The sequence below is a fragment of the Neomonachus schauinslandi genome, chromosome 3 (assembly GCF_002201575.2).
Source record: "Neomonachus schauinslandi chromosome 3, ASM220157v2, whole genome shotgun sequence".
NCBI classification, from domain to species: Eukaryota; Metazoa; Chordata; class Mammalia; order Carnivora; family Phocidae; genus Neomonachus; species Neomonachus schauinslandi.
Window position 1 is genome coordinate 186,669,952 of NC_058405.1, and position 26,536 is coordinate 186,696,487.

At 44.1% G+C, this 26,536-nt stretch overlaps 1 protein-coding gene across 1 annotated transcript in view; it reads left to right on the top strand.

Annotated features, from left to right (window-relative positions):
* The window catches only part of TRPM8 (transient receptor potential cation channel subfamily M member 8), an 85,290-nt gene that overhangs the window by 13,649 nt on the left and 45,105 nt on the right, over positions 1–26,536 (top strand). Inside the window, exons 3-9 of the mRNA XM_021678949.1 lie at positions 702–775; positions 6,883–7,039; positions 7,946–8,123; positions 10,942–11,114; positions 18,136–18,310; positions 19,325–19,392; positions 21,481–21,678. Coding sequence (XP_021534624.1) covers positions 702–775; positions 6,883–7,039; positions 7,946–8,123; positions 10,942–11,114; positions 18,136–18,310; positions 19,325–19,392; positions 21,481–21,678 — 1,023 coding nt within the window. The remainder of the gene's footprint in view (positions 1–701; positions 776–6,882; positions 7,040–7,945; positions 8,124–10,941; positions 11,115–18,135; positions 18,311–19,324; positions 19,393–21,480; positions 21,679–26,536) is intronic.

Consider the following 26,536-nt stretch of genomic DNA (forward strand, 5'->3'; position numbering starts at 1 on the left):
CTCTTTTATTCGATGCATGCTCATGCCTCTTGTCATTTTCCCCTTGGTCCTATTGTTAGTGATTTCAAGTCCTTGGTAGATAGTCTATCTACCAATCCTGTGATGATCAGTGTGTATTGCAATTATATTCTCCCACTTGAGGAGTGTAGTTTTTTCCAATGTATTCTTCAGGTCTTTCCAAATAGTTTGCTTTTGCATCTGAAGGGAAGCCTTTGGTGTATAGGAACTTGTGGTTGTTTATCAGAATGAGGTCCCGGATATGCCTTACCACCTTGTCCATGGGGGAGGAAACACAACCCTTTAAGGAGTCTTTGGAATATGTCTTCTTTTGAAAAGCAAGTGTAAGAGGAAAGAGAATCTGCTTTGATACATTATTTATGCTAAACTATCAACAAATGCTTACATTCCCTTGGTAGTCTTAGAGACGGAAAAACACAATTTGTATGTGTATCATGACATTTATTACAAGATAACGCCAAGTTAACTCGTATAAAAATTTGCATTTAGTTATAAAAACTTAAATGTATGCCTCTTTTAAAAACCATTGTACTCTAAAAACATGAACGGATGCTGGGTGCTATGAATATGTGGTAAATTCTTGAAACCTTTGAAGTAGGTATAGATCACATTTAGTATTTGTTAATGACAGCAGTGTGTGAGAATAAATTAGTGATATGCTGTCTAATGTTCTTTCTCCAAAGGACTTGGTGAATTTTATTCAAGCAAATTTTAAGAAACGGGAATGTGTCTTCTTTACCAAAGATTCCAAGGCCACGTAAGCAACGATTTTCCCTCCGTTTTTGCTTCCATGTTGGAAAATAAATTATTAACAACCATTACAATGAAAAAACGAATGTTTACTAGTTCATTATTAAAGTTGTTTTCATCTTGCAATTCTCAGAAATGGTGGGTGAGCAGGAAGAATTTGGCAAGTAGCTTGGACTTGGTCCCTAGAGTGAGTCCCTAGAGCGGTATCATTTCGTTTCATATTTTTAGCTTTGGCCAATAGTTGGTAGAGCCTCCAAGAGAGGCTGTTGCCCCCTTCAGTGTTCCCATGAGCCTGAGAGCCCACCTGAGTGACCACCTGAAGGTTGTTGTGCTGTAGTGCTTGGCAGATGACCCCAAGAATGAGCGTGTGGGGCAATCTGGCTCTTCTGTTAGGCTGTTGACTTTGGGCCTTCCCATCCAATAGGGTGTTCATCTACTCCGAGTCTCAAGTGTTTTGGAGCATTAAGGCTGGGTTTCAAAAGCCACGGAGAGCGGCCCTCAGCAGCTGTAAATGCAGGAGGTGCTCGATGAATGTTAGCTAATGAGCGAGTGAGTGAATGGACCGACTGCTGATTTTGAAGATGCGCCTGGACCCAAAGAGATAATTTTAGTGCTACCCCCCTCTCATCCTGTCCCTCTGCCTTTCCTCTGTTGCCTGGGGCTGAGAGGAGAAAGAATCTAGCTATTAATTGGTTGGATAGTTGCTGTTGTAGTTTATAATTAAAGCACTGACCTTCTGCTGAGCTGAGGCAGCCAACAGAGGAAGGATGTAAGAACAAGTAAGAGCAGGTGCGTTGGAACCAGCCCTGGATCCAACCTTGGCTCGGCCGCCTGCTCGCTGCATGACCTGGAGCCAATTATTCTTCTTTCTGAACCAAATTCTCTGATGCTAAAATGCTAGCAAAGTATACCTCATGGGTTGTGGCAAGGATTCAATGCAGTAGCACACAAAATACCTACCATAGTGCCACAGAGCATAAAAAGGCCTTAATAAATGCATTTTCTTGATTTGTGTCAATTAGAAAATGAACATCAGAAAAACTAAGAATCTCTATTTTGTCGCTGGTGGAAACTTACTCATCATGAGTCATTTTGACAGAGTACAAACTTCATGAGTCAGCTATTTATTCCCGGAATGGTTTCAATGAAAGATTTTGCTGTTAATCTATTGTTTGACTGGTAGAAAATACAGTTTGGATTCATTCATTCACTCAACAAATATATATTGAGCATCTACTATGTCATGGGGACTTACATACTTGATTGCTAATTCTACCACTACCCCCTTTTCAAGGTAGCTGCTTTTTAAAAAAGATTTTATTTATTTATTTGAGAGAGAGAAAGAGAGTGAGAGACAGCGTACAAGTTGGGGGAGGGGCAGAAGGAGACGGAGAAGCAGACTCCTCGCTGAGCAGGGAGCCTGATGTGGGGCTTGATCCCAGGACCCTGAGATCACGATCTGGGATGAAGGCAGACACTTAATGAATTGAGCCACCCAGGCACCCCAAGTTAGCTGTTCTTATCACTTGACAGACAAGACATGTGAGCCCCAAGAGTTCAGTATTTTACCCAAGGTCACACTGCCAGTGGGAGAGGGATGAGGGACTGGACCCAGGTTTTCTGATTCCTAGCTTGTGTGCTTTTTCTATCTCCTGCCCCCACCCTTTCTAAGAACGACACTGCCTCAGACTGACAGTATTCATCAGCAATTTCTTAGGTACAGAAATCCAGTCTAATTGGTTTAAGTGAAAGGGGTAGTAATGGGAACTTTTGGCTGAAAAGCACAACCAGAGCCAGGGCTCAATGGCGCAGAGACTCTGTCTCTTCCCACCTGTCATTTCTGTTGTTCTCTGGGTAGGCAGGCTCTTCACAAGTGGTGGCAAAGTGGTCACCATATCTGACATGTTACCAGCTTACCATTTTACCAGTGGGGGAAAGAGGGCCTCATTTTTAGCAAATCCTCCAAAAATTCTGGACTGATGTTCATGGCTCTTCTTGGTCTTAGTTGGGCCGTGTACCCACCTCTAAACTTGTCCCTGGGGCTGGGGAATAGGATATGTTGATTGGCCAGGCTTGGGTGTTGTGTCCACATGGACCCCGTGTGGAAAGGAAGGATTCCTCAAAGGAAAATCGGGGTGCTCCTACTAACAGAACAGGAAATGGATGCAAGGTAGGGAAACCTATAGCTGTCCACCTTAAAGTGCTTGATTACAGCTTGAGTCTGGCCCAAAACAAAGGGAGATGTGGTGAGCAGCCCCCATCTTCAACAACACAAGCAGAGGACAGGAACACCTCAGGGTCTTCTGGTTCCCTTCTAGAAGGGCACAAGGTTGTAGACCAGGGTCAAGACTCTACTCTTTGGAATTCCCCGTATTTATTACTATTATATCTCCATAGGTGGTAGGAATACTCTGTGTCATCCAAATTACCCACTGGACAAGGAAATCAAATGAAGTGACCATTAATATTGATACCCCGAATTTGCTGGTTTGCCACACAAGCTGACATAGGCTGTCCAAGTCTCCCCAGAGAATCCCTGGGGTTGCTCATATGTGCTACGCCCAGACTGCTCAAGTTTCTCTGCTCTACCCCTTGTGGATGTCTATTTCTCGAGTAGTCACTGGAGAATGATGCCCAACCATCGCCCCTACTGGTGAAGGCCTTCTGAAACATTGCTGCCCAGCTTAGGGGCTGTGTCCTGGCACTCCTGAGGCTGTAAGCCCCTGATCTGGGTTTGCTCTCTTCTGTTCTCACTGCCCTGGCCATGCTGCATTCTAGCTAGAAATAGGGAGGACTCGACTTTCTCTAGAGCGGCTCACTGCGATGGAACTTTCTGTCATGTCATCGAAATATCCTATATCTGCACTGTCCAATATGGTAGGCACTGGCCACAGGTGGCTCTTGAGCATTTGAAATGTGGCTAATACAGTCAAGGAACTGGATGCATGTAATTTCAGTTTTAACTAATTTAAACGTTGCCACATGTGGCTAAAGGCTACCTTACTGACATGTAGCTCTATAGCATTCAGACTTGAGCTGAGAGGGCCCTGGTGTCCTCCTGTCCACTCCATCTCTCTTCTCTGTCACCCCATCTCTCCTGTAGGTATCTCCTAGTGCCTTCCTGGCCTCCTCTCCATTTGTAAACCAAGTCATGCAGATTGGCGCTTAGAGGGCTACCAGCCTGCAGACCATCAGGATGGAGCCTACAGTTCTCTCAGCCAAGGTCACCTGAGGCACACCCCTACCCTTAAAAGGGAAAAGGGCTTAAGAGTCTATCTTCAGTTATAGGAAGAACAGGTGGGGCAGAGACTTCTCTTTCCCATCCTGCAATGAGCTTTGGTGGGTGTGGACGGACCCCAGTGGGTGGCAAGATGGTAACCGTAGAGAGAGGAGGAAGCCAACTTGGACTCTAGTGGGAGGACTCTGAGACCACTGGGGAGCAGCCTTGGCTCAGTAAGAGAGCTGAGTAAGTACCCCAAGTAAGGGACTGAGTAAGAGAAAGGACTGAGGAAGTTGAGGTCGATTCTGGTTGTCTTTCTTTTTTTGGCCAAACTGCGTGATGCCCCGCAAACTGTTCCAGAAAGGAGGCGCGATTACTGCTGAAGGAGGGATTTTGGATCCAGGCTTTACCTCAGTTTTTATAGCCCTGGAAAATACTGAAAGTCTGACATACATTTTGAACACAGATAATTTCCATACTCTATAGTAATTAAGACTTTGAGTTACAAGGAACTCAAGCTAGCTTAACCCAAAAGGGTTGATTTACTATAAGGAAACAGTAATGCCACACAGAACCCAAGAAAAGGCTTGTCTCAATCCAGTGGTGTAGATGGGATTGTAGAGCAGGGACAGCCTCGCTGGGGTCCCTGTCACATGTGTACTCTCCAGCAGGAACTCACACTGATGAATCATTCACAGCCTCACCCTTAGGAGGGTGAGCTGCTTGTGAGGATTCCTGCCACAACATATTTGTTCCTCGCTATCTAAGGTCTTCATTGTGTGGCTTTGGCAGTTACCCTGGGCTTCCAGCACTTCAAAACGATCTCTGTTAGCAGAGTAACTCATTTCATGTAACACAGTTGAGGCCAATTGCTTCCACGTAATAGAATCTCGGTCACAATTAGAATCTGTCTGCTTCTGGGGCAATCATAAAACCTCCTCCCCAAACTAGTTTTTGCTCCATTGTATTTTTAGAAGCTGCCATAGAAAAGCATGCCACTATTATCATTTTGTAAAATGAAAATGTGATCTACTACCATGAAGTGTTTTTAGAACTAATTCTACATTTTGTCAAATAAGCTTATCAGTGAAGAAGACCTTGAGAATATAGTCCTTCCTGTGGCAGATATGTAACAGCTATGTATGCTTAAACTCACCTTCTGGAAGGCAAAAACAAAACAAAACAAAACAAAAAACTTACTTCACAAAAATCACCGAGGAATGATGAGGATTCAAACTATATACAAGAAGACTAAATCAATGTATTTACTCATTTATGCCTTCATCATTTGGAGGATATTAGTTGAATGCCAAGAGCAGAGAATAGAAGATAAACAGAGTCTAGTTAGAAGCAAACCCTAACAGAGTTTCTCAGCTTGTTGTATACCTTTATTTGACCCAGGCTGCACAGGGAATCCTTGCTTCAGAGTTACCACATGTAGTTGCCCAGGCTGTGCACTGCACAAGTGTGCTAAGGGTCACAGGCCTATGTCTGCCAGAGGGGGCAAGTTTTCTAGCATGTTGGTGGTTAGGGTGACTACATACTTTATTTTGAGACTTGGAACACTGATAAGCAGGATGCAGGCTCCGACCCTACTCGGGCTAGGGCAGCAGATATAAACTCGGATTGTTCTGGGCAGATCAGGATGTTTGGTCACTCATGCTGTTCTGCTTCTCCACCGGCCATGGCTCCCTTGAATTCTTAGCACCTTCTGACTCTTGTCCAAAAACTGATGGGAGAGAGAGAGAATAGGGGGAGCCAAGTGGGTGGGGCAGGCAGAAAGAAACTGGGAGAACGGAGAGTTGCTTTGGCCATATTCACATTTTTGTTGTGGCTTTTATTCATCTCTTTGGAGACATGATGGTCAAGATGCAACGCAGCTCTGGATAGAGCAACCAAGTAGCCATGGCATGTATTTTTACATTTTTTTTAAACTGCATTTTTCTTCTTTTCTGTTGCCATTGCCTCTGCTATTCCTTGATTTGCATGTACCTAAAAGTCACTCGATAGAGGGTGTGCCATTGTTCCCACCCTCTCAGCAACCCTGAGAGGAGGGGGGGGGGCTGTGCTGGGGGAAAGGAGGGGTTTGCTTGTTCTGCACTAAACTGTGCGGTCCCCCAGACAGGAGAGCAGGCGTCCCATCCAGTTATTCCCTGGGTGCGGTGAGTTTCGCCTAGGCCCGCCTCAGAGCAGATTTTCAATCCTTTACCTCTTACTGCCTATCTTTTCATCCTCCTCCAACTTCGTAGGTGCACACGTGTCCCTTAACAAACACATACATTTTAGTTCTGCAGCACTTTTCATGGGAAGAAATAGTGTTCATTTACTGCAGTTTGTCCTTGTCTAGCCCAAATGATTGAAAGTCTCCCAAGCAGCTGATGTCCAGTATGGACAGGATGGTCTCTCTAATTTCTGGATCACATTGGGTCCCTGCCAGGGGACCCACTGTCTCCAGTGAGTACCATCCCCAGGAAGGAGGGCTCACCTCACCTCAGGAGAGCGTTACTGGCCGGGCACACTGGCAGGGCCAGCACTCAGGGCTCCTGCGTGTTATGAACCATGTGGGAAGCTACATAAATGATCTCCAGATTCCTAAGGCTTAATCCCATAATAACCTCATGGCTCTGTATGCAGAGGCAGACTCTGTGAAGGCACTCCTGTATCCCAGCTCTCAATATAGAGCCAGCTTTTTGGGGTATGGACAATAGACAACAGGGATAAAACACCAACATAGATAGCTCTTAAACAATCCACTGAGATGATGAAAAAAGTCGGAAAATAAGACTTGATGGTCAGATCTCTTTCCTGTTTTTTAAGCTAATAATGTGTAGCTTATTCTAAAAATGCGATGAATGATGAAATCTGTTCCTTCCTGCCGACATCACCCCGCTCAGGGACAGTGTGTGCAAGTGTGGTTATGCCCAGAACCAGCACGTGGAAGGCACGCAGATCAACCCCAACGAGAAGTGGAGTTACAAGAAACACACCAAGGAATTTCCGACCGATGCCTTCGGGGATATTCAGTTTGAGACCCTGGGGAAGAAAGGGAAGGTAAGCAAAGGTTTTCTACTTCAGCTAATTCATACAACCTGGACTACCTTGAGTTACCTTGAATTGGCTCATAGTGTGGAGGCAGGAGAAATGGGTAGTCAATGCGAAAACGATGGCAGGAAAAGATAAACCTTGTAAGAGTCGCAAAGCTGTGATCAGGTTATGTGCCACTGGAGAACTCAGCTCGTGACTGGCTGCTGCTCAGAGGCCTTCCCCTGAGCGCACTGCAGGCCTATTACATCTGCGCCGAGCCCCGCTACTACAAAAGGCCCGTGAACCTTTTTACGCCTTGTCCCATTTAGTTTAGCTTATGGCAGTCTTGAGAATACATATGGCCCTGAATAAGGTGACATTTCGCTCTACACACCCACATTTTAGGCTTGTCCACCCGGCCTTAGGACAAGGTTTAATGACCGGGAAGTGGTATCCTCAAATGCGCGGGGGTCTTCTGTCTCCATGGCAGCACCATCCCTAGGCAGCTGGAAAGCCTGGGCCTACACTCCTGCACCCCCAAGCCCTGTGTTTGCAGCCCTGGAAGGTGGCCCACTGCTGTCTCTTCCCAGGGCCCCAGTGGCCATCTCTTGCCTGCCCTCAGCTCTCTTACCTCGGTCTTGTCCCTCGGTCCCTAGTCAATGCTGGCGCTGGAGGGCTCCCGAACATGTAAATCCCGTCCTGTTTCTACTCTGCTTCAAGCACCTCACAGGCGCCCCACGGCCCTTAGGATAAATTCCGGGTTCTCCAGCTGGCCCGGATGACCCGTCGGTGGCACCCCCCCAGCCTACTGCTTTCCTTCCACCTCCCGGTGGGGACCCCCTTAGCTGCCGGCCCGTGCGCCTCGCCCCTCCCACAGGAACAGGTGGTTGGGAGGACAGGTGCCGACCCGGACACTTGCCCTCTTCCCCGCAGTATATCCGCTTGTCCTGTGACACGGACGCGGAGACCCTCTATGAGCTGCTGACCCAGCACTGGCACCTGAAAACGCCCAACCTTGTCATTTCTGTGACCGGCGGTGCCAAGAACTTCGCCCTGAAGCCACGCATGCGCAAGATCTTCAGCCGCCTCATCTACATCGCGCAGTCCAAAGGTGCGGGCGGTCCCTGGGGGGGGGGGGGGGGGGGGGGGGGGGGGGGGGGGGGGGCAGTGCGCTGCCTCGGTGGAGGCTGGGCTTCCTCGTCCTCAGGGAAGGAACCGAGTCCCCAAATGCAGTTCCTGCACAGAATCTAGACGCTCTAGAAGTACACGATTAATCACGATCTGTGAATCAAATGAATGGACAGACAGGGAGCTCTGGCAGGTGGTGGTGGGGGGCTTGGGGGTGGGGGGTGATGGTAGGGGGTCACAAGCGTCAAGGTGCGTCCTTGTGGGTACTTTTGCTTCCTTGAATCGTCTAAGGTTTTCATTGAGTGGTTTCTACATATAAAATTGTACGCAGAAAATACTCTGCCGAATCGAAAAGGAAAGTTTCATTTCTTTGCTATTTAATTTCGAGAGCTGTGATTCACCCTTGGAAATAGCGATGGTGCTTGGCAGGTTGTAAGCACCAGGTGAGAGTTTGATTGAGATGAAGACGAGTAACTGTGGCTTTGTTACCTGAAATATTCAGCCTAGTGCTGAATTTTTAATTTTTTCTTTTTAATTTTTTTATTATGAAAAATTTCAAACCTACAGAAGAGTTGAAAGGATCATATAATGCACATCTGTACACCCTTCACTTAGAATCACAAATTATTAACAGTTTCCCACATTTGTCTTATTACTTTCCAAAAAACAGTCTCATGTTACGATTTTTAAAGACTCATTTGAGAGTAAATTGCAGGCATCATGCCCTTGGCCCCTAAGTATGTCAGCATGAATCTCTCAAGAACAGGGGTGTTCTCTCCCATAACCCAGTACAATTTTCAAACCTGAGAAAGTTAGCTGCCCAATACTGTTATCTAAAGAACAGCCCATACTTTAATTTTGCTAATTGTTTCAACATTGTCCTTGTAAGCAAACAAAACAAAACAAAACCCCCAAAACCAAAACCCCCCAAAACCAAAACCCCCTCAAACCAAAAAATGAACCAAACAAACAAAAATCCCCCTTTTTCCCCCTCAATGGACTCCGTTGAATTTAGCTTTCCATGTCGTTGCAAACCAAAAAGCTTTTTTTCATCTGGGATTGTTCTGCAGAGTTTCTTGGTCTTTCAGGCCACTTTGAGGAATATAGACAAATCGTTTTTGCAGACTGTCCCTTCATTTGATATGATGTTTCCTCACGATTAGGTTCAGTTTATCAAAGCCTATTATTTTAAAAATTTCTTCGTTAAGAATATTAGTTAACTGACAGGGCTAAGGACACGTCTTATTTTAGATAAGAGTATTCTTTTAACGTCAAGAAGAAACCCGGGGGGCGCCTGGGTGGCTCAGTCGTTAAGCGTCTGCCTTCGGCTCGGGTCATGATCCCGGGGTCCTGGGATCGAGCCCCGCATCGGGCTCCCTGCTCGGCGGGAAGCCTGCTTCTCCCTCTCCCACTCCCCCTGCTTGTGTTCCCTCTCTCGCTGTGTCTCTCTCTGTCAAATAAATAAAATCTTAAAAAAAAAAATTATATAGACCAAAATTAAAAAAAAAAAAAAAAAAGAAGAAACCCGGATGTTGTTCCCATTTGTTCTCCATTTCCTGACCCACCAGAGGGAGCGGCAGTAGGACGTTACTTTATTATGAAACTGAGCAGCTCGGCTTCCTTACTACTAAATCCTGAACACACATCATTCATTCAGAATACCGATAAAATGCCTACTATGTGTCAGGAATTGTTTTAAGTGCTGGGAATATAACAGAACGAGACAGATAATAGCCCTGGCCTGCGTACCTCCAGTCAGATGAAGGGAGGGGCTGGTGCTGGATGTTAACAGTCTCCTGTCCTCTGCGTTGGCTTCACTTCCTCTTGCCTGGTGTGAAAGGGAAACGTTGACAACTAAAATCTGTCTAGAGGAAGGAGACCAGGTGCCGAGGGTCTGCAGTTCATGTCCTGTGAGAAATGGTTGCAGGAATCGGGTAGGACAATCCCAAGGACCATGCTGCATTTATACCTTAAAATATTGGAAGGGCTTTTATCTGGGAGATGACTAAACCTGTTTCTTATCGCTGAAGAGAGTAGTACAATTACAGAATGGAGACAAACAGTGAGCAAAGGGACTTTCTAGCAACTGGGCGAGAGGGCCACCCGGAGCCTCTTGAGCCTTCCATCACCAGGGCTAATCAAGACATGCCAGGACCATCCTCAGGCTGGATTCTTGCCTGGGTAGTACATTAGATCAGGGTCGCTTCCAACTTAGATTCTATTATAATGCTAAATAATATTTTATAAGTATTTTCTTTACTTCATTTCTGGAAAAAAATGTGCAAACCCCTTGACATTGTGAAGATCATCAAACATAAACCTTAACATACCGGTGTGCAAAATTGTGTAATTATAAAGTAAAGCTACATGGTAGGCACCAGGGTCATGGCACCAGGGTAGGGGTCTGGGAGCCGAGTGCTCTGCTTTCTGTGGCGGCACTGCCTTAACTTGCTCACAAGCTCGGGCCCAGCATTTATTTTCCATAACAAGATTTACTGGCAAGGCTGGTTAGGGATGCAGATTCCCTGGCTCCGTCCGCCCCCTGGAGGATCTGATGATTTGGATCAAGCATGGGGTCCAGAATTTGTATCTTTTTTAAACCAACATCTCTTAGGAACGCCTCCCAAGATCCTCTTCTCCTTCCTCTTCATAGGGTCCTCGGCAAAGCCCATTGCAAGGGGTGGCTGGCAGTGTCGCGTCCTGGTGCTCAGATGGTGGGGGCTTCTTCAGGGGTCTGTGAGCCCAGGATGGGAAGCTTACTCAGAGCCAGCTGAGCATTTGCTCTCCTCCCTCATTGACAGGCGCCTGGATTCTCACTGGAGGCACCCATTATGGCCTGATGAAGTACATCGGAGAGGTGGTGAGAGACAACACCATCAGCAGGAATTCAGAGGAGAACATTGTAGCCATTGGCATAGCGGCTTGGGGCATGGTCTCCAACAGGGACACCCTCCTCAGGAATTGCGATGCTGAGGTATGGGACAGGAGGAGGGATGGGACAGGCGGAGGTCTGTGAGGTCACGTGGGAGAAAGACCATGGCATGAGGCTCTGGCCTGAACACTGGCTCTGTGATGGGGCCAGCTCATGGGGAAGTCAGCCTTACAAGGAGCACCTTTGGGACAGACAATTAAAAACAAGGATGACATGGATACCTGGGTGGTGCAGTCGGTTAAACTTCTGATTCTTGATTTCGGCTCAGGTCATGATCTCAGGGTCACGAGATCGAGCCCTGCATCTGGCTCTGCGTCTGTGGGCATGGAGCCTGCTCAGGATTCTCTCTTTCCCTCTATCCCGTGCCCCCCCAACTCTCCCTCTCTAAAAAACAACAACAAATCCCCCCAAAACAACCAGCAACAAAAAACCCCCAAAACCAAAACCTCTCCCCCCAAAAAACAAGGATGACACAATCAAAGAAGTCCTGAGAAGGAATTACTAAAGGGTGTGTCTTGTTTATTAAAATTTCTTGCTGACAATATCATGTTGAAGTCAGATTCTTTATTTATTTTTTTTTTAAAGATTTTATTTATTTATTTGAGAGAGAGAATGAGAGAGAGCAAGCACATGAGAGGGGGGAGGGTCAGAGGGAGAAGCAGACTCCCTGCCGAGCAGGGAGCCCGATGCGGGACTCGATCCAGGGACTCCAGGATCATGACCTGAGCCGAAGGCAGTCGCTTAACCAACTGAGCCACCCAGGCGCCCCAGATTCTTTATTCTTTATAACCATGACCTGAGTCTGTCCCAGGAGGGCTCAGCCCTGGCCACCATACCTTTATTGCTTGGCCACACTCACAGGAATTGCTGTGAACTCTGGTTAATCTGGCATTAAGAGAGCTGTGAACAGTTTTCCCCTCAAAGTTTCCTGTGAGCATATTTAGAGAGTAATCAACATACATTTCATGTTGTAAATGCAAGGTAGATGTATGAGGTTTTGTATCAAGTGTAGAATTTTGAAAACAGCATTTCTAGTGAGTTGAAAACCTCCTTAAGCAATGGGCGATGTCTACCTAGAAGCTTTGGACCAGATGTTCAGAAATCCCAATTTAATCTACACCTTCTTCCACCTGGGACTCCTTGGAAGTTTAGGTGGTAAATGTTCAGAATTTTTAGAATTATTCTGGTTCTTTTTATTTTTATTTTAAAAGATTTTATTTATTTATTTAGAAAGCTAGAGCAGGGGGAGGGGCAGAGGGAGAGGGAGAGAGAGAGAATCTCAAGCAGAGTCCACATAGAGCATGGAGCGGGATGCAGGGCTTGATCTCACGACCCTGAGATCATAACCTGAGCTGAAATCAAGAGTCAGATATTTAATTGACTGAGCCACCCAGGCGTTCCTGGTTCTTTTTATTTTTAAAAATGATATTACTTCTGTGCCTGTTAACATTTCTGAGGTGTGTAAAGGACAGAGGAGAGTGGGGAGCCATTTCTGAGCATTTCCCAGGAGGCAGCAGGTGGGGTAGGAGGAGGAGGGCTTTGCAGAGAGAGTAGACTAGGTGTGAGGAACTTTTCTAGCTAGATAGTCTAGAGCGAGCTCTCTGAGTTTTTATAATAATAGCCTTGTATTATCATGGGATGGATTAATTGTGCAGAGTGAATGGTAGCTTTTATTATTATTTCTAGATGCTCAGCCGGGGTGGCAAAATCATCTCCCATCAAATGCCAACTTCAGGGGTCAGAGTGGCCTGGGGTAGGATTCTGAGGAGAGTGGCAGGCTGGGTGGGAAAGAATGCAGTGTTTATCTCTTAGCCATGTTTGTCCTGGGCATCAGCTTAGTGTTGTATAATCACCATTGCCGTGGTGATACATTCCATATATGAATTCATAAAATCACAAGAACAACCCCGTAAAGGAGGTACTTTCCACCCCTGGATTGGAACAGCAACGAAAAAAGACTTCAGTATTTCTCTGGTGGCATCCTTTATCAACATCCTGAAATGAATATGTAAAGACTAAATAGAGAGTTCCAATCACTTGGAAATTAAGAAAGAAACAAATGAACAACATCTTGCTAAATACCTATTGGGTCAAAAATATAATCGCAGATCCCTTAGAAAGCAACGGAAATGAAAACATTATATGTTAGGACTGACAGTATATGGCTAAAGCTGCACTCAGAGTGGAATGCATTGCCCTATACCTTTATTAGCAAAAATCAAGAAAATAATTCAATAATAATAATAATATGTAACATTATTTAATCTTCACAACAATGAAGTTAACAATGCGCTAAGTGCTACTATTACCTTCTCATTACAGATGAGAAAACTAAGTCATAGAGAAAGTAAGAAGCTTTCTTTATTCACATGGCTAGTAAGTGTCAGAGCCATGGTTCATGGTCTTTTAGCCACCACAGTGTTCAAATTAATAGGTTTGAAAAATAATACCACTAACAACACTTGAGAAGGAGGAAAAGAATAATATTCCATCAGAAATAAATTAATTAGAAAAGAAAAAAGTGGAAGAATAGAAATATTCTTTATTCTCTGAAATCATTTTAACAATTTAATTAAGGAATAAATAGAACTAAGAAATCAAATATAATAATAAATATTGAGAAAAATTGTACAGAAATGACAAACAACCATATGTCAATACGTTTGAAAATCTCACGGAAATTTTTCTGTAAAACTATCATTTCCCAAAGCTGATTCAACAAGAACTAGAAAATCTGATTAGATGAATATCAGTGAATGACCTTAGAGGGAAATAAATCTTTAAAATTTTAAAGTCTATTAAGACTTTAGTCTCTAGTAAAAAAATTTTAAAAGTCTATTAAGAGTTAATTTAAAAAATGGTTGTGGTCTCCAACACATACAGAAGCATGAGATCCTTATAAACTGCTGCAGAAAGATCAAATCTGAGCCCTTTCTGGAAAACCATTTCAAAATTTGTATCAAGTGCATGAAGACTGTTCATACCATACTTATAAATATCACTAGAGAATTTTATATTTAGACATTATTAAAACATTATTAAAATATTTCTGATAGTATCAAGAATTGACATAAGCCTAAATACCTAGTAATATCAAGAACAGAGGGATCTTCAGGTAGATTACTGTATAAACATGAAGGAAAATGGTGCAAAATAGTATTTCCAAAGATTTTCTGATAATATAGAAAATACTTGCAGTTTTAAATAGAAAATTATGAAAACAAAGTAAATTAATCTATATGGTTAAGAAAGACATAAGTAGGGCGCCTGGGTGGCTCAGTTGGTTAAGCGACTGCCTTCGGCTCAGGTCATGATCCTGGAGTCCTGGGATCGAGTTCCCCATCGGGCTCCCGGCTTGGCAGGGAGCCTGCTTCTCCCTCTGACCCTATCCCCTCTCATGCTGTTTCTCTCTCTCTCTCTCTCAAATAAATAAATAAATAAAATCTTTAAAAAAAAAAAGAAAGACATAAGTACACTAAAGTCTTGATGGTGATTATCACTGAGTTGTGGAATTAAGCATGATTTTATTTTTATTTTTATTATTTTTATTTTTTTAGGATTTTATTTATTTATTTGAGAGAGAGAGAATGAGAGAGAACACATGAGAGGGGGGAGGGTCAGAGGGAGAAGCAGACTCCCTGCCGAGCAGGGAGCCCGATGCGGGACTCGATCCAGGGACTCCAGGATCATGACCTGAGCCGAAGGCAGTCGCTTAACCAACTGAGCCACCCAGGTGCCCTTTTTATTTTATTTTTTTTAAGATTTTATTTATTTATTTGAGAGAGAGAGAGAATAAGAGACAGAGAGCACGAGAGGGAAGAGGGCAGAGGGGGAAGCAGACCCCCCGCTGAGCAGGGAGCCCGATGTAGGACTCAATCCCGGGACTCCAGGATCATGACCTGAGCCGAAGGCAGTTGCTTAACCAACTGAGCCACCCAGGCATGATTTTAATTTTTCTTGTACTTTTCTGCATTTTTCATGTTTCCTACAATGAGTATGTATTATTTTTAGATATTCAGATTATAGCACTAGTTTTTATTCCTTTAATATGTCTGTTAATGATACTCTCTAGTGACTTAGAGTAGTTTCATAGCAAACTCATATGATCTTGTGGTCAACTTCTTTGTTTCTTTTCTGTCTTCCCTGGAAAATAGTGCTTGGTCTTTTGCATAAGTTGAACCCAGTAGTTGTTGACAATAACTTTGTCAACCATATCGTCCCATGAGGTTTCTATTCATGGCTTCATTACAACAAACCCTACTACTAGTAGATGGGCTTTACCAGGACCCAGATTGAGCTGGCCTGAAACAATACCAGGTTTCACAAACACTGAAGTTTTATTCCTCTGGAGTCAGTGTTAAACTGCCAAAAGTATTGTTGCATTATATATGTACAAAAAAGAGCTCACGCCTCTCCTATTCTTGTTACTTAAACTTTAAAATCCCTTTGTCAAAGTACAACCACATAGGGACACCTGGGTGGCTCAGTCGTTAAGCCCCTGGCTTCGGCTCAGGTCATGATCCCAGGGTTCTGGGATCGAGCCCCACATCGGGCTCCCTGCTCAGCAGAGAGCCTGCTTCTCCCTCTCCCTCTGCCTGCCACTCCCACTGCTTGTTCTCTCTCTTATCAAATAAATAAATAAAATCTTAAAAAAAAAAAGTACAACCACAAAAGCAAACCATAAGGCAAAACAACACAAAATTTCACACTCACTGAGTGGGTTCATGTTAAAACCTATAAACCGATGCAGGAAAATTGAAATTCTGTAATCAAGTCTTCTTCCAGTGTTAGGATATGTCCCTCAATTTATGCAAGTCTGTGTCTTTGAGGAAAATTTTACAGTTTTCCTCATTAGGACCTACATATTTCTTCTTAATATCATTTCTAGAGATTTTATATTTTTGTTATTATTGTGAATGGGGTCTTTATTCACTGTAATTTTGGAAGAGATTTTCATGTAAAGAGGGATTTATTTGTTGTTTTGAATAAAATGTTTTATGAACTCCTTTTTTTTTGTTCTAATAGTTTTTCAGTAGATTCACTAGGTATTCTATGTTTGCAACCATATCACTGGTAAGTAGTGTTACTTTTAAACATAACTCTTTCATTTAATTATACCTTGCATTTTTTGCTTATCCTGATGCCTGGGCTAAAATGTCCAGAGTAATGTTAAATAACAGCGATGATAATAGGTATCCCAACAGGCATCCCAAATACCTGGTATCATAGTGGTGGAAACGAGACTAGTATTTTCACCATAAATAGGATTTGGTGAAAGCTTCAATAAACATATATTTTAAGAAAGTACCATAAGGCATCATCCTTTTATTTCTAGTTTTATAATTTTTTTAAATCGAGAATGAATATTGAGTACCAAATGTTTTTTGCATCTGTTGGGTTGCTATTTTTTCCCTTTAAACCATGATCTAATGGACTGAGTTCTGGAAACAATGTTAATTATTCCTTAATAAACCTACTGGGTTTAATTAGCCACTGTTAGAGGAGTTTTATATCCTCATTCATTAGAGAGCATGGTCTTTGGCTTTTCCTTTTGTGATCCTTTCCTTGTTAAGGTTTTGGAATTCGTGTTGTGTTCTGGAAGAGTGTAAATGGAATATGAATGCTTTGTTCCAGGAAAGTGTGTAGGGCTCCTCTGTAATTTGCCTGGATGCCTGTCTTGCCCATATTATCCTATCTGTCATTTCCAGGACTCTCCTGATTAGAGCTCCTGGCTGGGCGAGGACCACTTTGAAAAGAGAACTGTAACATTTGAAATTTTTTTTCATTCTTCCTTTGCTCTGATTGGATATATATGCCATTAATAGAGTCAGTCAACCTTCCTCTCCTCATTGAATTTTCAACTTCACTTGTATTCTTAGAATTCAGATTGAACATCTTTTAATGCAGCCCTAATACTTGAAGAACTAAACACCTTTGAATGGGACACAGGGGTCAGGAGCTCCTTTGTTTATTCTCTCCCAGCTGTTGTTTATTCCATGGTATTAAGTGTTAGGGCAAAATATCTGTTTAATTGTTTCCTTTTCTGGTCCTGTAACTATGGGCTTCTAAAGAGCAGAGACCCCATCTTGTTCATTTTCTAACTCATAGACCCTGGCAAAGGTGTTGGCATATGATAGATTCCAGACAAATATATATGTGTCTATATCAATGTCTACCTCTACCTGCATTCAGACAGACACACACACACACACACACACGTCTATGATGTATGTGTGTGTATGTGTACAAAAATACATGCACACACATATATATGTGTGCATCTGGATACACACACATACACACATAAATGCACATACACACACTTCCTTGAATGCTGTCAGTTTCAATGAATTTATACAAATGAGCACAGGGCAATGGAATAAGAACTGAAGTGGGAATCTGATCCTTTTAAAAGATTTTATTTATTTATTTATTTAGAGAGAGAAAGCATGAGAGGGGAGAGTGTCAGAGGGAGAAGCAGACTCCCCGCCGAGCAGGGAGCCCGACGCGGGACTCGATCCCGGGACTCCAGGATCATGACCTGAGCCGAAGGCAGTCGCTCAACCAACTGAGCCACCCAGGCGCCCGGGAATCTGATCCTTACACTGTCACTGGCCATTTATGTGACAACGGGCAAGTGACCCAACCATTTTGAACCTTCATTTCTTCATATTTAAAATGAAGTCCTGTACTATAAGATCTCTAAGACCCTTCTGAACTTAGGACTCTGGGAGGAGACATCACTATAGTTGAACCTGAAGGGTTAGCTTTAATATTAACATATAAAAATGTTATCATGCACGTTGACGAACAAATAAATCTCATAAACAAGATTCTCTGTACTTTTGGGGCACCTGGGTGGCTCAGTCGTTAAGCATCTGCCTTCAGCTCAGGTCATGGTCCTGGGGTCCTGGGATCGAATCCCACGTCGGGCTCCCTGCTCAGCGGGAAGCTTTCTTCTCCCTCTCCCAATTCCCCTTGCTTGTGTTCCCTCTCTCGCTGTGCCTCTCTCTGTCAAATAAATAAATAAAATCTTAACAAAAGGATTCTCTGTACTTCTCAGGGATATTTTTCGGCTCAGTACATAATGGATGACTTCAAGAGAGACCCTCTGTACATCCTGGACAACAATCACACCCATCTGCTGCTCGTGGACAATGGCTGCCACGGACATCCTACAGTTGAAGCAAAACTCCGGAATCAGCTGGAGAAGTACATCTCCGAGCGCACTATTCAAGGTCAGGATTTAGGAGGTGGATCTTACACAGACATAGTATCAAGAGCAGTAGCAACAACACCAACAACAGCTAGCCACCAGTCTTTGAGTGAAGCATGGTGAACCCACTCAATTAGGTGTCCTATGGCCAAAGAGGAACTGTTATTTCTCTTCTTTTCCGTGACTGTACCTTAAATGCTGCCTTGTCACACTCTGGTTTGTCAGTATAGAAAACCTGCTGTCTCTTCTTCTGCTAGACAACATTTAAGAACAAATAAAATCCATAATGGCAAACCTGAGCTTATGAAACAATGCAGTTAGCTAGGGTAAAAATGATAAAAACCAACCCGTTAGCTCAACAGTTGGATGGGTTATGTGTTTGAATCTTGGCGATTTCTGTATAATAGAACCACCTAAAATATCGGTTTCAAGGGAAGAATGCAGCAGTTGAGTGAAAGCCTTTATTTGCCTTGGGAAGTGACAAATTCTCTCTCTCTTACCACTGTTGAGATGTTGGTGTTGAGATATGTCTTGTTATGGAACCAGAGTACCTCACAATGTAGTGACAGACTCCATAACAGGGACATATTGGAGATGTTTTCAACATCTTTTTCCTTTTTTAGTGGGACATACACGAAGGAAGACATTTATATATGTAATACTCTTTCTTGAGAGAACATAGTTATGCAAATTTTTCACCCACTCAAGAAAGCATAGGATTATGCAAATCAGCGAGAGTGTATTATTGTAAGGATAAACTTGAACTTGGTCTAATATATATTAGCCAAAGTAAATCACTCACAGACTTTAGCATTTTAAATATCGGTAACAAATCGCAACGTGACCTGTGTCATACTGGTTTGGGGTGCAGAGACACATCCATCATGATCAACGGAGAGATAGTCAAGTCTGAGATCTGCCACCATCACCCCACACCCTGGGCTCTTTGGAACAGAAGCTCCTGGTCTGCTTCTTCTTGAGATAGGTGAGTATGTCTAATGAGCCCAGAGTAAGTTTTACTTTTTATGCCTTACAGATTCCAACTATGGTGGCAAGATCCCCATTGTGTGTTTTGCCCAAGGAGGTGGCAAAGAGACTTTGAAGGTGAGTCTCGATTTGGTTTTCTAGAAAATTGATCAACAAACTAACCCAGCAAATTTGTATTTTCAGAGCTTTGGAGCTCACGTAATTCAACCTGACTAATTTCTTTTACTACGGCAAGTAGGTAGTCGTATTTTCACAATACAGCATTCCCTAACAGTCCAGAGGAGACTTCGGAAGAACATGAATAGCTTATATACCTAATGTTGGCTTTGGCCATCAGCCCATCAAGGAGAAGGGTTGACATTAACTCATAAGACTTACAGATAATAACCAGCATATATATTGGAAAACCATGGCCACCCCATCTGCATGGAGATGAGCTGTGCTTATACACAGACAAATTGGGGTTCCTAGACCACCAAAGGCCCATCCATGTGCTTCCTGGGCCTGCAAGGACTCCACCCCCATAAGAAGAAACCCCGAGCCCTAAGTGACTCTGGGATCACAGAAAGCTTCCTGGACGATTCTGCACCTGCAGTGTTGAGCAGTGGAGCAGGGAATTCTGCTTCCCACCCCATCTGTGTTACTCTGATGTTTCTGAGTTCCTGTTACCGGCAGCCGGGCTTCTGCCTGACCTTTTAGAAAGCATCAGTGTGATTGCGTTCTTGTTCGTATTTGAAGGCATGCACATCATGTTGAAGATCTCACTGTTTTAGCAATAGGACTTCCCAAGAAAGTGATTTTTAACTTTTCCTTTTAATTAATTTCCACGTTGATTTGCCTACCCGCTGTATCCTCTATCCTGTGTATCACGATTCTTGATCCTCTCCACTCCCTCCGAGTCTCCTCCTGGAGTTACGCGTAATTCCTGTTCAAGTTATTTGGAATCATAATCTAGCACTTTGTTTATTCTTTTATGTAACAATGGCCTATTCATTCATTCATTCATTCATTCACACATATTTATTGAGCACCTACTGTGAGATCTCCTGCTGAGACCATTGTTAAATGAAAGTTTTCAGGGAAAGACTTTTCAGGGAAAAATGAAAGATTTTTTGAAACTGTCAGTATGTGAATGCTTGAAGAGCAGAAGAAGAGAGGAAGAGAGACGGAGAGAAAGGAATTGAAAGATGGTTATGTTTACTAGCTCTCTTTCAAATTTTAGATTTAGAATTCTCTGATTTCCAGAGAACCACTGGGGCGCAGGCACTGAAGTTCTGTGACATTTTCCCCAAATGGCTGTGTGGCCGGTAACCACGCCCAGGACAGGGGACAGGAGAGAGGAAGGACAGCTCTCTGTCTGATCACCCTACTCTGAGGGAGCTGTCCCTGTCTGATCACCCTACTCTGGCCCCAGCATGTGGACACCCGTCCGCAGGGCAGGCAGTGAGGTGCAGAGCTGGAAACATCCCTCTGCCCCCCAGGATGAGGCACCCTGTGCTCTATGGGCGATGTGTTCTCCAGGAAGGTGTTTAGTCTCTGCTAAAGACAGGGGCTCCACAGTTTCTTCTGTGCATATAGATCACTGTGTCTTGCTGTCAAGTGATTTAAAATTCTTAAGACCTATAAAAGCCTCTGTGGTTTTTATAAAGGAAATAATAAAAGCATGGTGTGTATATATCTGGGAAACAAATTTAATTTTATTCTCTTTTCATAAAAGGAGTAAAGAAAATTATTTGGGAATTATAAGGGAAATATGTGTCAACATAATACAAAATATATGGCTGCCGCTTTGAAGGTATTTTCATACCTTAAAAGTATGAATGTGATAACCTCTGTCAGATAAGTTGTCAACGATAATATTGAATACTGTTTTAGGAGTTGTCATGCATATCTATGATGTCAGTATTTGGAATGATGATTTTGTATATAGAGGTATTTTAAGCACTTATTTATGGAGAACTTAAGCTCATGACACGTGTCCTTATTATGGGAATTGGTATTAGCACAGGATATAATATAACTGGCTTATGTTGTTCATTTATAGACAGTTGCAAATACTTGGTTTGCTTGTGACTGAAATAAAACCCCAAAGGAAGAAGTGCAGAGATATGTCAAGGTGTCTGGTGGACCAGTTTGGTCCTGGAGCGCGTTCGGTCGGTCATCAGTGTGTCTTCCATCTGGCCAACACTGTCTCCTGTTTCCCAGGCCATCAACACATCCATCAAAAGTAAAATCCCCTGCGTGGTGGTGGAAGGCTCAGGGCAGATTGCGGATGTGATCGCGAGCCTGGTGGAGGTGGAGGACGCCCTGACGTCATCCATGGTCAAGGAGAAGCTCGTGCGCTTCTTACCCCGCACGGTGTCCCGGCTGCCTGAGGAGGAGACTGAGAGTTGGATCAAATGGGTGAGCTGTAGGGGGCTTCTGGGGGCTGAGAAGAAGAGAGTCAAGTTCATGGCAGGGAGGAAGCTGTAAGTGCCCAGCTCCCCTAGAACTGTGGCTGTTTTGTCCATTCTCAGTGACACTGAAGTGATACTCTGGCCCAAACCAGGTCTCTTGCTGCTCATAAAAGTTAAATAACTCGCCAAGTGTCCATGCCTGGTAAGGGGTGGCATTCAGGTTCAGACTCAAGTCTGTTAGCCAAGCTGGTAATCATTTTATGCCATGACTTCAACAAACGGTTAGCTTCTGAGTTTTGTGTGTGTCAGGGGAGCAGAGGAAAGAAATCCCTGGTAATCATGCTTTAGAACTGCAGATGCTAAACAGTCTACATCCACTGGAGATGTTGTTACTACAGAATAATTGCCTTTCTAAGTTAACTGGCCCGTGATTCAATTCAGAATGTCTCCCCTTTCTCATCAGATCATGTAAGAAATGTGTACTTATCAGAATCTCTATTATACTTCTTATGGCTAAGCCTATAGAACTATTTTGACATAGTACCATGGCTTCTAACTATTCTGTTTCGTGAATGCTGTTGACTTGAACTGACTTGCATTTCCTTGACTGCTCAGTTCATTAGAAAGCCCACATTAGTATTAGTGGGTGCATTCACATCAGCTCATTCCAGAATGGCCTTTGATGTTTGGATATTTTTTAGGAGTATGTGCTGCCACTTGGGAATTTTTCCATAAAGGAAATAACAAGCTAGACAACGAGAGAGTTATTTTAGTCCTAGAGTCCATTTCGCCATGAGAGTTCAAGGTTGAATTTAGTATAAAAAAATATTCTTTAACTAGACTGGCATTTCAACAGTATTTAGTTGTGAAAGCACCTCAAAACATCCAGTGCAGCAAACTGAAACCCTAGGATAGGGAAGGTAGTCTTGCTCGTGGTAGCTTCTGCCATTGTTTAAGGCAAACCTGGATGAACCAAATCCTTGCAAATCATGAGAAAAATCAACCCAGCCTTCTAGGCTGCCCGGTTCTCTGTGGTAAATTAACACACAGTGGGACCCTATTGGTCTTATTTAATTTCAGTTGAATGGACAGTTAGCTCATAATTCTGGTGAGGTGCAGTGGGGTCGAAGTGATCAGGAAGCAAGTCCTTTCTGGATTAAGCTTTATTACCTTAAATTTAGAATTTAAAAATGAAGATGCATCTTCTTCCAGAGTCAATGTTGGTGCTGAATGATGGCCTGCCCCACGAATGCTTGTATGATATTTCTACGTGAATTATTGCATTTTCCAGATTCTACTAAAAATGTAAAGCTGGGGGTTTTATATTAAAGTTCATGTTGGGATTTTCTTGTATCTTGGCCAAGTCCAGTTGAGAGACAGACACAAGAATCAGGCAAATAGAGATCAAATTTTATCAGCTTCATTGATGATGAAGGCAAAGCTGACAGATGCGGCTTAGGGGTGTAGTCGTAATGGGCTTCCTGGTGCTCAGCCCCAGAATGAGACAGATGAGCCCACCCAGCCATAGATGGCGGCTGCCTTCTCCCAGGCTAGGTGTGTGGCTGATGGCAGACCAGAGCACTAGCACTCTGCAAGGAGCAGATCCCAACAAAGAAGCAGGAAAGTGCTGGCCAGGCAAGGTGAAAGTTACCAATCAGACATGTCACTCCCCCACCCTGAGTGGGAGTAAGCAAAGGGGTGGAGAATATCAAGGGGCTTGATTCAGATGGAGCCTGCTCTGCATGGAAATATGTGGGTAAGGAATAGGAGTCCTCCCTCCCCAAAGTGGTTATACAGTTTTGATTCTCCACATATGGAGACCTAAATGGTCTGAGTCAATTCCAAACATATCAGCAGAGCAATCCCAGAGACACTGTGTGTTGAGCATTGTACTCAAGGTGTTTTCCCATGATGGATGGAAGAAATTTAGGGGTTGGTTCAAGGATATCCACAGAGGAAGAAATAGACAACTCTTAGCTTACCCACCAAAAATGGCCCTGAGTCCTCTCCAGTGCCTTTTCTCTCACTCATGCAAGTTGGCTTGAAGAATCTGAGCCAGGTCATGTCCAAAGAACAGAGGCCATCTCATGGGTCCCCCACCCTCGATGAGGAATTTTGATTTCTGTTTTCAGAAAACTATTACAGAAATCTGAAATAGGCTAAAAATGAGACACATTTCACTTATCCTTTCTGGGATTCGTACCTCATTCATATTCCTATCTAATATGCTAATGATCCATCATAATTATGAGCATGTCAGAAGACATCCATCAATAATAAAAATTAGTCCGGCATTTTAATTATGCACTTATATGAAGGTTTGCAATTGGTACAGATTTCCCAAAAGACCAAGCTCAAGAGAGGAAGTATTAATTAATGAATGTATACATCCAGTCAGATATTAATTGAGCACCCCCCTAGGCTAATTAGGGGTGACCTCACTGATCTTGTGGATGACCAACCCCAAACTCTGAACTCATGGTTTCCTGACCTTTCCAGGGGACCCAGTTTACCTCTCCACTGGGATCATGCTTTCTCTTTCTACCAGTTCACCCAGAGTTGTTCCCCTGTGCTTACTCCTCACCTTCTCAAGAACTTGACCCTCCATAATGTCCCAATCTATCAGTCAGCCTAGATACCATTCATTATGTCAAACTCTTTCATCTACTCATTTATTCAGTTCATATTTATTGAACATATACCATATGCCAGGTTCTGGAATAAGCACTTCAGAAAGAACAGTATACACAATAGGAAGAGTCCTTGTCCTCATAAAGAAAACAGGAATTGGAAAAAAAATTTATGTTGAGTAATTACAATATATAGCATAGTATAATATCAAACTGAAATGGGTATGCTAAAGAAAGGTAACATGGGTTCTGAAGGGCATGAGCCAAGGGAGCTCAGCCTGGTATGAAGGGCCTCTCAGGGGAAGACTTCTCAGAGGAGGTGATGTGGGAGCTGTGATCGGAAGGCTGGAATGAGGACTGGGATTGTAATGGTGAGAACAGCATGTGCAAAGGTCCTGAGGTGCGAGGCAAGCATGGCCTACCCAATGACCTGGAATATGTCAGTGAAGGTAAAAGTTTCGAGTGGAAGCTGGAGAGCTTGTGAGGGGCCAGGCCAGGTAGCTTCTTGAACACTGTTTAGGTTTGGGTCTTATTCAAGTGGAATGGGAAGCCACTGAAAGGTTGAAGCAGGGTGAGAATGTGGTGAGTTGTGTTCAGGAAAACTCATACTGGCTGTGGTGCACAGATAGGGCTGAAGGAGGCATGAGGGAGGTGTCAGAGAGGGAGACCAGATAGGATTCCCCACAGTTGTCCCTGGGTCCCATCAGTTTGCTCTGTATCCATATTCACTTTCTCCTTCTTCCTTTTTGTTTGGAAGGAAAAGATGTCTCAGCCCCTCTGTGCTGCCCACCCCCACTTGTGCCCAGAATCTTGGGACCTGGACCCCTCCTGCCTATCATTTCTTTTCTTTCTTTTCTTTTCTTTTCTTTTCTTTTTCCTTTCCTTTTTATTTATCTGTCAGAGTCAGAGAGAGAGAGAGAGAGAGAGAGAGAGAGCACAGGCAGGGGGCGTAGCAGAGGCAGAGGGAGCAGCAGGCTTCCCGCCTAGCAGGGAGCCCGATGCGGGACTCGATCCCAGGACCCTGGGATCATGACCTGAGCCGAAGGCAGACGCTTAACTGACTGAGCCACCCAGGCGTCCCTCCTTTTCTTTTTTTAAAAGATTTTATTTATTTATTTGAGAGACGAGTGAGAGAGAGAGAGAGAGCACAAGAGAGCGCACAAGTGGGGCGGGGGGAAGGACAGAGAGTAGAAGACGTCCTGCTGAGCAGGGAGCCTGATATAGGGCTAGATGAAGGGCTGGATGCGGGCTCGATGCCGGGCTCAAGCCCAGGACCCCAGGGTCACAGCCTGAACTGAAGGCAGACGCTTAACTGACTGAGCCCCTGCCTGTCATTTCTAGTTGGGCCCCTTTCCTTCTGCCTGAGCTAGGGCTGCCCGCATGGAGAGAGGACCCTTCCCTTCACGCTCCCTCTCCCCACTGCCCACAGTGAGTGCATCCCTGTGGTTTTCCTTTATTTCCTGGTCACCCCTGGACACTGCATCCTCTGAACTAAGGCCTCCAGCACTGCCTTCCCTGGAGACTGCAGCCCGAACCGTCCCTTCTAACGTTCAAATCCAAGGTCGTGCCTGCTGCACTGCTTCCACCTTCCCACCCTGGCCCGAGACCTTCCTCCGCCTGTCCAGGCGAGACTCTCTGCAGTTCCAGATCCTCATTTCCAAATGTTGCCGGGCCCCCATCCCCAACCTGGAGCTCAGTAAACCGAAACCAGGCTGGCTTCCTTCTCCAGAGGAGATCTGCCTCGGCAAGCTCCGGCCAAGCTCAACGACGCCTGAAGCCTTGGGATCAGGTTTTAAAATTAAATATTATGGAAAAATTGCAAAGGATAACAACAAATTCCTTATGTCTTTATCCAATTACCAAGTCCTCTTGGATATTGTTCGCATTGGACTTTTCCTTCCCACGGGTTAAGCCCTTATGACCACACTTGGATGGTTTCTATGGCTTTCTGTTGTTCTTTTCTCCTTTATTCACTCATTCAACAATTGAGTGCCTACCATGTGCTGGCTTGGTGACATGTGTGTGCATGTGTGCATGCATGCAAGCACACACACTCATACGTGCACACTCACACGCACACACACCCATGCACACTCACACGCACACACACCCACGCACACACACCCAAGCACACCACCCACGCACACAACCCACGCACACACACGCACACTCACATGCACACTTACATGCACACCCACCCACGCACACTCACATGCACACACACCCACGCACACA